The sequence below is a fragment of the Tamandua tetradactyla genome, chromosome 3 (genome assembly GCF_023851605.1).
Source record: "Tamandua tetradactyla isolate mTamTet1 chromosome 3, mTamTet1.pri, whole genome shotgun sequence".
NCBI lineage: Eukaryota > Metazoa > Chordata > Mammalia > Pilosa > Myrmecophagidae > Tamandua > Tamandua tetradactyla.
In genome coordinates this window covers 148,435,397-148,450,718 of record NC_135329.1, presented here as the reverse complement: position 1 = coordinate 148,450,718, position 15,322 = coordinate 148,435,397, and the positions used below count along the sequence as shown (strand labels likewise).

Here is a 15,322-nt window from a genome sequence, read left to right as displayed (position 1 = left end):
ACCCCAGATGGATTCAGGAGGAAGATTAGTAAACTTTCTGCAGACCTGGATATGTTTTGTTTTTGTGTACGTGCACTGAAATTCTGGAGAAATGCTCTATTTTCTGATGAAATGTTCTTTTATCAGATCCTGAAAGAATTATCCAAAAATTACAACTTAAAGTGTTAAGAATCAGTGCATCAACTAAAAATTTTGCCATGAAGCTGCCTTTTCAAAGATACAAGGATTGAAAATACTACTTTATACAGAGCAAATAATTTACTTGTGCTGTTGGTTATCAAGCAAGATTTCTTTTACCACCATTCATTCTACAAACATTTATTGAGTACATAGTACCTGTCAGGCAACATGTTATTAATATTTGAAAGCTGAGCTTAAATCCAGCTCCCTCACCAAAAAAGAATTAAAAAAAAAAAAGATTAACAACAGGAGTACAAAGTACATATTTATTGTATGTTATATTAATAACCAACTGAGAATTTCTGCTTATCAAAAGTTAACAAAAAAGGCAATATACTACTTATAATACTAGTATCTAAAGGTAAATAAATAAAACAAATGAAGTTTACACTTTTGGTAAAAAATATACATAAATCTTTTAAAAGAAAAAATATATACCAATAACTTAATGTCCAGAAACATTTCTTTCCATCTTTTCCTTCCTTCTCCGCTTTAAACAAAACAAACATGTACTAAATGACACACTATGTTTCAGACACTGTTATTAAGAGCAGAAGTTATTAAGCTGAATAAAAAATGTAAGTGAGATGATTCTGAATTATGTGCTGAGCATTGTATTTGAACACAGCAAAAGCTTAATAAACACTTTCTTTCCTTCCTTTCTTTTCATCCTCAAGAAGCTCAGTCTCATCTCCAATAAATGTTACATCTTTTAGATTTCTCTTTTGAGTTATCATTTAGGTCTTGCAAAATAAAATCCCCTTTATGATTCAAACTACATAAACTAAATAAAGAGCAGCTACATATATAAAATGCTTGACTACATAACTCTATAACTTATATAAATATTTCTTTTTTTAAGCAATCACTAAGTATCCTATTTTTCCTATAGTGCAGTTCAGAGTTCAGAGTACCACTAATCTATTTCTGATTACACAACTATGATATACAATGTGAAGAGCTATATTGCACTCAATAAGTGGTTTGGAAGAATAGATACTAATGTAATCAATAAATATATAAGGAATGGCTGGAGAAGAATATGTTTGCTTCAAGATTACCAAACTCAATAAAGCTAGAATGAGTAGACTGATGCTTTAAAATATGTGAATAAATCTTTACAAATAAATTAGAAAATAATTCGGCATCCATAAATGAACATATCACCTCAAATAATCAATACCATCATATCTAGCTACACACACAAAAAAAAAAACTGTTAAGAAACAGAATGTCCCTAGCACATAAATGATTTTTAAAAATTAAAAAATGAATAACGATTTTTGTTTATTTTATACACTGACAATAATTAACTAAATAATATTACATAACAAAATTATACTTCAACAGAGAAGCAACATACGCTGACAACGGTAAATTACACAGAAAAATTTTAAACATATAGTCTTAGACTTTTTGGAAGGGAAAAAAAATAACTGCAACTCAAAATGATGCAAATACCTAGGGGGTGAAAAAAAAATTCTACTATTTACATATTTACCTGTACAGCAAGAGAAGCTGCATTGTCAGAAAGCAAAATTTGATCCCCTGTGGAAATACAATGAAAGGTCCAAGTCAAAAGTATGACTGCTAAACAAATAAAATATTATTATAGCATTTTTTAATTATTCTTTTTGTTTAAAAGAAAAGGTTTAGCACTTCACCAAGGTAATTAAGATCTATATTAATGCCATAGCATACTAACTTTGGCTAAATTATCATGGTATGTAAATAATAATAAAACAGAACCATTTCCTCTAAAACTAATCATTTATCTCATTTTATCAGCAATATGTAACAAAATCTTCCATTTAAAAATACTCCTTTTTCAAGTTTTCAAGAATTATTCCTCTCCTTTTCATTAAAATTCAATAAAGTAAGTACAATAGGATCTGTTCAAACCTCTGTAGTTAAAAGTAAAAGCATTCAGAATCTCTAAAAGCAACTTGCAGTTAATATTGCAGTGTGTCTAGCTCTGTCACACAAAAGAAAGATGACAAGTTCGCTGCAATAAAAATTCCATGCTTAGAAGACGAGGGCTGCTGCCTATTAGTCTTCATTACTTTGCAGTCTTCTGACAACTGTAGCAGGCTGCTGAGCCCCAAATGGGGGCCATAATGTGATCTGATGATATATGAAGAGCTGCTAAAGGGAGCCTGAACCATCCTAGCCTATACATTTTAACAGTTCCTTTTTACTGAGAGACCACTTTACCACAGGACTTCAAAAATCTGCTGTCTCAGCTACTGGTGCAGTAAATCTGCCACATGCGCCTGCAACCACATCATTTTACACTGCCTACAGCAACCAATATAATGAGTCAATAATAAACTAAGGGCCTCATAGCCATGAATAGTTGGTTTACACAGGCAGATTACAAGTTTAGGTAAAACCTCCTAGACAAATTATACAAGGAATCTCTTCTTTATATTTTATGTTCTTTTTGTAGTAAATTATATTAGAGGTTTTTAAAAATAAATAAAAATTTTAATAAAGCTATTTTTAATTGTGAAAAAGGACCCACCTTTTAGTTGCTGATATAATGTAGCATTTTCAGGCCAAGGTTCTGCAGCTGTGGAAGCAAAACAGTGGTAACTAGGCACATAGGGCAAACTATATAAATAACCAACTAAATTAATAAGCATGTTTGTCTAAAGTATTTAAAGTCAATTGCCAAGGTTACCTTAAATATGGTAACTAATCACACACTACCTGTGTTAAGTAGGTTAGATAACTTACTTTAAATGCATGTTTGAGTTATTGTTTTGGTGGTAGTTTTGCTTTTAATGGGGAGGAACAGGAGAGATCTTGCCCAACAAAAAATGAGAATTTAAGAAATCAAACAGCCTATGTGTTACTACCCTCTTTAGGCTCCTTCAAATATACATGCATCCAACTATATTCAAGTATTACACATTACACATACAGACACACACATATATATATAAAGATACTGAATATATACACACATACACATACATGTATATAAAGATATTGAATTTAAATCACTACAAAGAGTATAGTGAAACAATATCTATAACATTTTACCGTAAACTTTTTAAAATGTTTTTATTGCGAAATCTTCATACACATACATTCCATACATAATGTACAATTGACTCACAATATCATCACATAGTTGTGTATTCATCACCACGATCATTTTTTTAAAACATTTGCATCACTCCAGAAAACAAAAAGGAAAAAAAACTCATATATATCACACACCTTACCCTCCCACTTACTGACCAATAATATTTCCATCTACCCAATTTATTTTACCCTTTTCCCCCCACTATTACTTATTTATTTTTAATCTATATATTTTTTACTCATCTGTTCATGCTCCTGGATAAAAGGAGCATCAGACACAAGGTTTTCACAATCACACAGTCACATTGTAAAAGTCGTATCTTTATACAATCGTCTTCAAGAATCAAGGCTACCGGAACACAGCTCAGCAGTTTCAGGTACTTCTCTCCAACCACTCCAATATATCATAAACTGGAAAAGGGATATCTATATAATGCATAAAAATAACCTCCAGGATAACCTCTCGACTCTGTTTGAACTTCCTCAGCCACTGACACTTTATTTTGTCTCATTTTTCTCTTCCCCCTTTTGGTCAAGAAGGCTTTCTCAATCCCTTCATTTTGGGTCCCAGCTCATCCTGGGAGTCATGTCCCATGTAGGAGGGAGAGCAATGAGTTCATCTGCTGAGTTGGATTAGAGAGAGAGGCCACATATGAGCAACAAAAGAAGTTCTCTGGGGGTAACTCTTAGGCCTAATTTTAAGTAGGCTTAGCCTATCCTTTGCAGGGATAAGTTTCATAGGGGCAAACCTCAAGATCGAGGGCTATTGATTTTGTTGTCCTTGCTGTTTGTAAGAGTATCAGGAATTCTCTAGATGAGGAAGCTGAATATGTCCTCCTTTCATCCCATTTCCCCCAAGAGAACTTTTGCAAATACTTCTTTATTCACTGCCCAAATTACTCTGGGATTTATCAGGGCATCACACTATCCTGGGCAAACCAACAAAATCTCATCCCTTACTCAAGATCCCATGTATTGTTGTGTTCAACTAAACTGACCATACAAGTTAAAGTAGGAAATGCACTACTCAAATATAAATTTTGCATACTATAAGTTTTTAAGAAAGCAAATTTCAAACAGACAAAAATCTGTGAAAGAATCAAATACCTCTACATCAGGCTGTAGTATCTTTTCTTATCGTCAAAAGCTGATAATACTTAAAAACACAGAGTATTCCTGTTAGATTCTACATTTCAGTGCCTTGCCTTCCCATCCCATCCCAACCCCACTCCTACCCTGCCCCACAAAAACAATTAAAGCAGAGTAGCAGGATGAGAAACAACAAGGAACATCAAAGAAAGCTAGTAAAACTAATTTTAGGCCTAAAGTCAGGCTTGACCCTTTAACTACTCATCTAGAAGACTCCAGCTACAAAAAGAACTTTCCAATTCCTGGAAAAAGTACTAGATTTTAATTTTGTCTAATCAACTATACTTAACAAGAATGGCTTTGTTGATAGAACACAGAGCATATCATTTGTTGAATTCTCCTTTGTAAAAGCCATAAAACATCAGAATCATCAATTCTGATAAAGTAAATACATTCACTTTCAGCAAGAAAATAAATTAAACACGTAAGATTTGATAATAACTGGTATTTTCCTTATTGTGTCTATATTAATCCACTCTGTGACACAGCAACAGATTTTTATGTGTGAAATAATGCTAAAACAGTACTGGGGGAATGGGATGATGGACTCCTTATTTTGCTTTTACTAACACTTTAAAATAAAAAGAAAAACAACAGCATTATAAATTATAATGTTACTTATTTTTGGTTTGATTTTGGCTACACAAAATTAAACTCTTTCTTAGGGATAATACCATGAAATCATCAAACAGTAACAGATCATACACAGTTCTGTACGCTGTTACCCACAACATTATGCATATAAATAAAGGCTACTGGATTTCAACTCACATACCAAAAAGGTACTGCAACTGAATATTTATTATGCTTCACTACAAAGTTTTTAGCAAATAAAATTTCAATAAAAACCAATTAATCTGTATAACAGTCTTTAAAATAAAAGGGAAACAAAAACGAGCCAACACCAGTGACTTACTAAAAAATAACATTTTAGGATAAATTGTATGGTCAGCACATCCATACCACTGACACCCATAGTAGAAACAATACTACGAGGTTCATTCATTATAAAATCTGAAGTCATTAGAATTCAATTACATGCATATTAATCTTATTAAAGCAAAAATACACAAACATTTCAGAGTGCAAATATTAAAACTAAGTTCCTTCAAGGAACAGATGTCTTATGCCTCTATATATCCCACGTTATACCATGTTTTACATACAACTGGTGTTTATTAATTTTGTGTGAGAGAAAAAAAGAAGAGAGATATTTGATTAAACCTACCACCCCACTCCCTAAACATTCTGGTTGATCAAAGTTTTATTGAACCTGATATTAATCTATCAAAAGTAGTTTTAATTTTTGGTTAGCCGTTTGCATTACATATTACACAAAGATTACAAATTTTCAAAACAATGGAAAAACATACACTTAACATTAAATATATGCTATATATAAAGTGTTCTTTGATAAATGAGAACTACATCACAAGGTTCTCATATGAACAGCAATTCACGCGTTTAGAAATTTCAGTTAAAAGTTAATTCATCAAACTCCCATGCATTCTCTAGATTCACATATGTGAAAGTAATGGACCTTTTACAACATATTACCTGATTGCAAATAACAATAAAGAAGTTGCCTACATTGGTGGGAATGTCAAATGGTGCAACCACTGTGGAAGGCAGTTTGGCGGTTCCTCAAAAAGCTGAATATAGAATTGCCATAAGACCCAGCAATATCTTTGCTAGGTATCTACTCAAAAGACTTAAGGGCAAAGACACAAACAGACATTTGCACACCAATGTTTATAGCAGCGTTATTTACAATTGCAAAGAGATGGAAACAGCCAAAATGTCCATCAACAGAAGAATGGCTAAACAAACTGTGGTATATACATACGATGGAATATTATGCAGCTTTAAGACAAGATAAACTTATGAAGCATGTAATAACATGGATGGACCTAGAGAATATTATGCTGAGTAAGTCCAGCCAAAAACTAAAGGACAAATACTGTATGGTCCCACTGATGTGAACGGACATTCGAGAATAAACTTGAAATATGTCATTGGTAACAGAGTCCAGCAGGAGTTAGAAACAGGGTAAGATAATGGGTAATTGAAGCTGAAGGGATACAGACTGTGCAACAGGACTAGATACAAAAACTCAAAAATGGACAGCACAATAATACCTAATTGTAAAGTAATCATGTTAAAACACTGAATGAAGCTGCATCTGAGCTATAGGGTTTTTTTTTTTTACTATTATTACTACTTTTATTTCTTTTCTCTATATTAACATTCTATATCTTTTTCTGTTGTGTTGCTAGTTCCTCTAAACCGATGCAAATGTACTAAGAAACGATGATCATGCATCTATGTGATGATGTTAAGAATTACTGATTGCATATGTAGAACGGTATGATTTCTAAATGTTGTGTTAATTTCTTTTTTTTTCCGTTAATAAAAAAAAAAACAAAACAAGAAGTTGCCTACAAATACCAAAAACTTTGTTATTAACCTCAAGGTGAGGTGTAGGGGAAAGGAGAGAGAAATTTTACCTGATTCAAGATACAAACTACGTTCCAGCTCAGAAATTATTATGGAAAATAAATTTTTAGAAAGTGGACTTACTAAAACTGCTGATGTTTTTCTTCACAAAGAAACTACCCCTTTAAAAAGAGAAAGCAACTAGACTGATAGAAATCTACATAACCATGTTTATTTTAGTTGTTTGTAATTCCAGTGTATCATGGATCAGTAGGCTAGAAACAGTAGCGTGTGCAGAGAATAACTATCTACCTTTTTCACTAATGAGCAGCTCCAAGAATTAAAACATTACTGATGTAAGCCTATATGAAACAGCTCAAATAGCTACATTTTAAGCATAACATGGGAGAAGAATTCACTACTGTTTCATTTGATAAGAGTGCCCAAACTGAAAATCCTAAGTTGGATGGCACAGCAGTGGATCTATAAATCAACCATGCAGGAATCATTCTAAGAAATGAGCTCTAGAACTGTCCATGAATAATGAACATTATTATCTATGTATAACAAAGTACAAAGCCTATACCCTGGTTTGGTAATACCAATTAGGGCCTTTTACTGATATTATCTATGATATGAAAGACACTCAAAGGCCAAAAAAATAACTTCATCCCCACTCTTCTCTTTCCTAAGGCTAGGCAATAACACAATCTAAAAATATTAAACAGTTCCCTAAAATAGCTGGCAGAACCTAATTCTATAAATTAGTTTTGTATTTCTTACCTCTACACCAATCCTAAAACTGAAAATCTGTTTCTATCTTTTATATCAAATACTTAGATTTCATGAGATATTACCATTATAACACTCCTAAGCCTAAAAGTCAAGGTCCTCAACCATCTAAAAACTCCCCATTCCACATCTTATGACTCGAATGCAGGGGTCACCATGGTTTTAAATCTACTGTCCCCATCAATAAAATATTTAAGCATGTAGCTCCAAATGGATTTAAAAATCATATGTTTGATATACCTGAGCTAATATATTATGCACATTTTAAAACATACACTAAGAAGAAAGTGTATGTAGAACATACACTTTAAAAAAAGGGGATAAAAAAAAAATCAAAATCCAAGTTCCAATATATTCTTTCTATACTTCAAAGAATTGTACCACAAGTGCACATACCCCACCCAACTTTGGAGAAACTGCTCTAATTAAGTAACTATTTAACTGAAGCTTTTAGCATGGAATCCAGCCTTTCATTTACCCTTGAACAAAGAAGAGACCTCCTCTCTCCTGGTGAGATCATCTTCTTTGACCAAAAAGAAGCTAGGAAGAGAGGCGGATTTATGGACCTTAAACCTAAAGCAAGAGCACTGAAGAAGGAAATAAATAAATGGGAGCTCCTCAAAATTAAACACTTTTGTGCATCAAAGAACTTCATCAAGAAAGTAGAAAGACAGCCTACACAATGGGAGATAATATTTGGAAATGACATATCAGATAAAGGTCTAGTATCCAGAATTTATAAAGAGATTGTTCAACTCAACAACAAAAAGACAGCCAACCCAATTACAAAATGGGAAAAAGACTTGAACAGACACCTACCAGAAGAGGAAATACAGATGGCCAAGAGGCACATGAAGAGATGCTCAATGTCCCTGGCCATTAGAGAAATGCAAATCAAAACCACAATGAGATATCATCTCACACCCACCAGAATGGCCATTATCAACAAAACAGAAAATGACAAGTGCTGGAGAGGATGCGGAGAAAGAGGCACACTTATCCACTGTTGGTGGGAATGTCAAATGGTGCAACCACTGTGGAAGGCAGTTTGGCGGTTCCTCAAAAAGCTGAATATAGAATTGCCATACGACCCAGCAATACCATTGCTAGGTATCTACTCAAAAGACTTAAGGGCAAAGACACAAACGGACATTTGCACACCAATGTTTATAGCGGCGTTATTTACAATTGCAAAGAGATGGAAACAGCCAAAATGTTCATCAACAGAAGAATGGCTAAACAAACTGTGGTATATACATATGATGGAATATTATGCAGCTTTAAGACAGGATAAACTTATGAAGCATGTAATAACATGGATGGACCTAGAGAACATTATGCTGAGTGAGTCCAGCCAAAAACTAAAGGACAAATACTGTATGGTCCCACTGATGTGAACGGACATTCGAGAATAAACTTGGAATATGTCACTGGTAACAGAGTCCAGCAGGAGTTAGAAACAGGGTAAGATAATGGGTAATTGGACCTGAAGGGATACAGACTGTGCAACAGGACTAGATACAAAAACTCAAAAATGGACAGCACAATAATACCTAATTGTAAAGTAATCATGTTAAAACACTGAATGAAGCTGCATCTGAGCTATAGGTTTTTTTGTTTTGTTTTGTTTTGTTTTGTTTTACTATTATTATTACTTTTATTTCTTTTCTCTATATTAACATTCTGTATCTTTTTCTGTTGTGTTGCTAGTTCTTCTAAACCGATGCAAATGTACTAAGAAACGATGATCATGCATCTATGTGATGATGTTAAGAATTACTGATTGCATATGTAGAATGGTATGATTTCTAAACGTTGGGTTAATTTCTTTTTTTCCGTTAATTAATAAACAAAAAAAAAAAAAAGAAGCTAGGAAGAAACACATGTGCATTAATGAGGAAGATGGGGATACGTATCTACACAACCTACCTCACCATAGGAACTTCATATCCAATTAGAATAATTAAAATTTCCCCAACATACTTCATACTTTCTCACCTTCATTATTTTGCTCAAACAATTTCCCTCAGCTCAGAATTTTACCTTCATATGCCCAAATCCCATACTTTTTTCAAGACCAAGGTTAAACACCACCTTTGTCAAGAAGGCTTTTGGAACTAAACAAATCTAATTTGTCCTTTATCTATATTGTCCATAGTAGTTTGCACTTATCTTATGTCATGTATTATTTTCTACTCTATTCTACTGTTATATCAATATCTTATTCCCTTTCGGGCAATAAGTTTCTAGAATGCGGAAAACTCCTATGGTCAATTATTAGAAACTTGGCTTCTCAAATGCTTAAAACTGAATATGGACTTCCGGAGAAGATGGCGGCTTAGTAAGACGCGCGGGTCTTAGTTCCTCCTCCAGAAAAGCAACTAAAGAAACAGAAACAATACGAAACAGCTCCCGGAGTCACAACAGATACCAAAAAGACAGCGTACCCCATTCTGGAACAGCTGAACAGGCAGGGAGAATCTGCTGCGGTGAGATACCCAAGGGGCGCGCGTTTTCCCGGCCGGGGCGGCTGGCGACTGGGGTCCCCTCCACGCACGTGGCTCCCCGGTCTGACTGGGAACATTGGATAGCGGGGCCCTCCCGTCACGCTTGGCGTTTCGGGCCAGCTGGGCAATTGGGACCGGCACTCTCCCAAGCCGTGGCGGCCAGCGACCCCCACCTCCACGCGCGGTTTCCTGGGCCGACTGCCGTGCAGACAGACGAGCGCCACGAGCGCCACCTACTGGGCAGGAAAAGAAAAACAGAGCCCAGAGATTTCACAGAAAAAGCTTTCAACCAGCTGGGTCCCACACCCAGGGAAATCTGATCAAATGCCCAGACACCAGCAGAAAATAATGGATGACGCTCGGAAAATTGAAGATATGGCCCAGTCAAAGGAACAAACCAATAGTTCAAATGAGATACAGGAGCTGAGACAACTAATGCTGAATATACGAACAGAAATGGAAAAATTCTTCAAAAACCAAATCAATAAACTGAGGGAGGACATGAAGAAGACATGGGCTGAACAAAAAGAAGAAATAGAAAATCTGAAAAAACAAATCACAGAACTTATGGGAGTGAAGGACAAAGAAGAAAAAATGGAAAAAACAATGGATACCTACAATGGTAGATCTAAAGAGACAGAAGCTACAATTAGTGAACTGGAGGATGGAACATCTGAATCCCAAAAAGAAACAGAAACTATAGGGAAAAGAATGGAAAAACTTGAGCAGGGGATCAGGGAACTGAATGACAATATGAAGCGCACAAATATACGTGTTGTGGGTGTCCCAGAAGGAGAAGAGAAGGGAAAAGGAGGAGAAAAACTAATGGAAGAAATTATCACTGAAAATTTCCCAACTCTTATGAAAGACCTACATTTGCAGATCCAAGAAGTGCAGCGCACCCCAAAGAGAATAGACCCAAATAGGTGTTCTCCAAGACACTTACTAGTTAGAATGTCAGAGGTCAAAGAGAAAGAGAGGATCTTGAAAGCAGCAAGAGAAAAACAATCTGTCACATACAAGGGAAACCCAATAAGACTATGTGTAGATTTCTCAGCAGAAACCATGGAAGCTAGAAGACAGTGGGATGATATATTTAAATTACTAAAAGAGAAAAACTGCCAACCAAGACTCCTATATCCAGCAAAATTGTCCTTCAAAAATGAAGGAGAAATTAAAACATTTATAGACAAAAAGTCACTGAGAGAATTTGTGACCAAGAGACCAGCTCTGCAAGAAATACTAAAGGGAGCACTAGAGTCAGATACGAAAAGACAGAAGAGAGAGGTATGGAGTAAAGTGTAGAAAGAAGGAAAATCAGATATGATATATATAATACAAAAGCCAAAATGGTAGAGGAAAATATTATCCAAACAGTAATAATACTAAAAGTTAATGGACTGAATTTCCCAATCAAAAGACATAGAATGGCAGAATGGATTACGACCCAGCAATACCACTGCTAGGTATCTACTCAAGGGACTTAAGGGCAAAGACACAGACGGACATTTGCACACCAGTGTTTATAGCAGCATTATCTACAATTGCAAAGAGATGGAAACAGCCAAAATGTTCATCAACAGACGAGTGGCTAAACAAACTGTGGCGTATACCTACGATGGAATATTATGCAGCTTTAAGACAGACTAAACTTATGAAGCATGTAATAACATGGATGGACCTAGAGAACATTATGCTGAGTGAGTCTAGCCCAAAACTAAAGGACAAATACTGTAAGGTCCCACTGATGTGAACCGACATTCGAGAATCAGCTTGGAATATATCATTGGAAGCAGAGACCAGCAGGAGTTAGAAACAGGGTAAGATAATGGGTAACTGGAGCTGAAGGGATACAGACTGTGCAACAGGACTAGATACAAAAACTCAAAAATGGACAGCACAATAATACCTAAGTGTAATGTAACTAGGTTGGAACACTGAATGAAGCTGCACCTGAAATATGGTTTTTTGTTTGTTTGTTTGTGTGTTTGTATCTTTTGTTTTTGTTTTTTTTCTTTTTCCTTTATATATATATATATTATTAGTATTATTATTTTAATTCTCTTCTCTATATTAACATTCTATATCTTTTTCTGCTGTTTTGCTAGTTCTTTTCCTAAATCGATGCAAATGTACTAAGAAATGATGATCATACATCTATGTGATGATACTAAGAATTACTGAGTGCATTTGTAGAATGGAATGATTTCTAAATGTTGTGTTAATTTCTTTTCTTTTTTTGATTAATAAAAAAATTAAAAAAAAAAACTGAATATGGCATTTACAAAAATATATGCCAAAATATGAAATTTAAATTAAGATTTAATTTTTGTTGGTCTAAGTTGCATTTAAAGCTAATACCTTTATTACAAGAGTTCCAAAGTAAGATACCCACCTTTTAGAAATTAATTCTTTCAGGATAAAGAAACTACTAAATCATTTTCATATCAAAGCAATAACTTACTCTAAGGTCCTCTACTTACTTGCATTAATTCAGTCTTTAAAATTAGAATTACTTCTTAATCACTAGCAGTAGACCCATTAAATTTTCTACCATTTTTATAAAGAAGAAATATATTTCAATTTTATAGTTAGAAATAAAGAACATCTAGAACGCAAATTATCACAGTACCTCAATCCAGTTAACATTATTAAAATTCTTTTACTCATTTAGATCTTTAGCCGGCTTTCCAATTTTCCTAGACCCTGATTATTTTATATCTAGTGTCTCCTTTACCAGGAGCAAATAAGAAGCCTTTTAAAGTTTCAGTTTTTTTGCAGGAATGTAGAGTTTTTTATTCAATCAAGTATTTCTTAAATTTTTCAAAGAAACTTTTCCATTCATATAAGTACTTATGTTGGAAGAGAACAAAGCAAAGAAAGGACACATACTCTTGGACTTCTGAAAGCTGAATTAAATAATGCATAAATAAAGAAATTACTGTTAGAAATGCACATGTGTAAAAGCAATGTCCTCAGCCCCAAAACACACAAATTTGCTTCTCATTCATTTTGTCTTTAAACTACCTACCGTTTTTTTAGGTTTATCTACCAACACAATATATAAAAAAATCAATATTCTTTATTACAAATACATTAATTTGTAACAAATGACTATAGACAATAAGTTCATATATGTATATCCAAAGGTCACTTCAGGACTCTATATTTTACTTGCAATATTTTCTTAACTAACAAATTAGGTGCTATGTCATTCTGGTGACAAATGATCTATCTATTCCATTCAATTCAGGGTATTTCAGAGTATGAAAGTGCTACGACCTAGTAAACAAGTCACAATCCCAAAGTCTATCTCTTGATGATCTATTCTAAAAGGTCAAGAGAAGGGCCACAAAACAGGTGCCCTTTATTTTTTTAAGTTCTACATTTTTAATATACAACATGACTTCTCCGGCATATGAATATAGGTGAAGACATAATTTGTAGAATAATAGGCATTAATATTACATGCTGCTTCATTTCTGTCATATTTCCAATCTATCAAATTGATTAATGCTATAATAACTCTACACAAACCTATCATTTGTGCACTAATGAAGTCAAACCCAGTTTATCCTTAGGCAACTAAGTTCCCAAAGCTCATAGATGTCATCTCTTCAACTTACCAAGACTACTGAGATGTTATATAGACGGAGTAAGAAACATGTATAACCTGTCCCCAAATCTGAATAGCATTCTGCCAAAGGTATAAATGCAAATATTACTAACATAACAAAACGCTCAAAGAGCATTTGGTAGTTCTTAAACATGGACAAGTTACTGTATGACGCACAGAAAAAAAGGAGGAAATAAATTTACTGGTTTGACATAAATACCATAGAGATGCTTTCCATGATATCAACATAGACACTCAGTTCAAAACCCAACAAGTTTTAAGGCAGTTATGATATGAAGGCTATATTTAAAATAGATGTGGAAATATTTTTATTTAAAATGTGATGGTACAGCACTTTATCAACTGGAATTTTAAGGGCTATGTATTAGATTTAACGGCAATTCAACTTGCAAACTCCAGTATAATTCAAAGATAACACTATATACTATATACTATATAATACTAATTAGGAAAGATTGAATAGTAGTGCTCCTGAGCTACTGCTTAATAGGGAATGTTTAATGATATTACATAGGATGTGTAAGCAGGAAGTGACAATTCCCACAAAAAGAGTTTAAAACTTCCATCATCTCAGCAGTCAGAGATCTTGGCTCATGTCAGAAATTGGCTCATGCTGGAGAATGAAGAAGTGCAGTGTCATGCTGTCATTTCCATATACAGGCAGGCAGCATTGTATAACAAGTGGTAAGGGTGCTTAAAGAATATACTTCCATCAAGCAAGTATAGATACAAAGATTAAGGGCTCTGAAACAAGAAGCAGGAATTCTAGGACAGAAGCAGGCTAGAGAAGTTGCAGACACAAATACAAAAGGATTTCCAGATTCTGGGAGAAGATTTCAACCCAAACTATTCCCTTGACTACAAGTTATCATCAACCCTTAACAGAGAAGAAACTTGTTAATTAACATCAGAACACATATATATTTTATATATGTTGCATATACTTTAACTGTGTATACTTTATGCTTGTTGCATATAAATATGTTAAAGGGGACACGGTTCTCATTTCAGAAAGTGAATTTAGCCATGTTCTATAAATCTGTTTTATTATTCGTTAAATAAATATTCACTAATGCTTATAATTGCCAGGTACCATTCTAAGTGCTAAAGATATAATCATAAAGAAAACCAAGTCACTGACTTTAAGATACTTATTGTCTAGTCTTACCATGGGACCCATCTCCATGTCTGTTACCTTTACATCACAAGTTTTAAAACCCCAAGAAATATATTAAACATTAAGTACCTGATTTTCATTCTCATCCACTAACCAAGCCAGAATCTCAAACTATTGAACAGTCATTGTAAAAATACAATGATAAAAAAGTCTAATAAAAAACAGATAGGGCCATGGTGGCTCAGTGGCAGAGTTCTCGCTTGTCATGCTAGAGGACCCGAGTCCAATTATCAGTGCTGACCATGTAAAAAGAAAAAAAACAGCAGCTTCTGTTTTTACATTACTTCCTACTGACCTATAACCTTCTTAAAATTCACAAAATAAGAGAATTGGAAAAATTACTTAAAATTC

At 34.1% G+C, this 15,322-nt stretch overlaps 1 protein-coding gene across 8 annotated transcripts in view; it reads right to left on the bottom strand.

The window, feature by feature from the left end:
- The window catches only part of MTX2 (metaxin 2), a 150,143-nt gene that overhangs the window by 50,002 nt on the left and 84,819 nt on the right, over positions 1 to 15,322 (bottom strand). For 7 of the 8 annotated variants that reach the window (XM_077154250.1, XM_077154249.1, XM_077154252.1 and 4 more), the window contains 2 exons: positions 2,705 to 2,752; positions 1,682 to 1,728 (listed from right to left, as the gene is read on the bottom strand). The exons of the other annotated variant lie outside the window; for it this stretch is intronic. In XM_077154250.1, the coding sequence (XP_077010365.1) occupies positions 1,682 to 1,728; positions 2,705 to 2,752 (95 nt within the window). Of the gene's footprint in view, positions 1 to 1,681; positions 1,729 to 2,704; positions 2,753 to 15,322 lie in introns of those variants that run through there. 8 annotated transcript variants of the gene reach the window in all.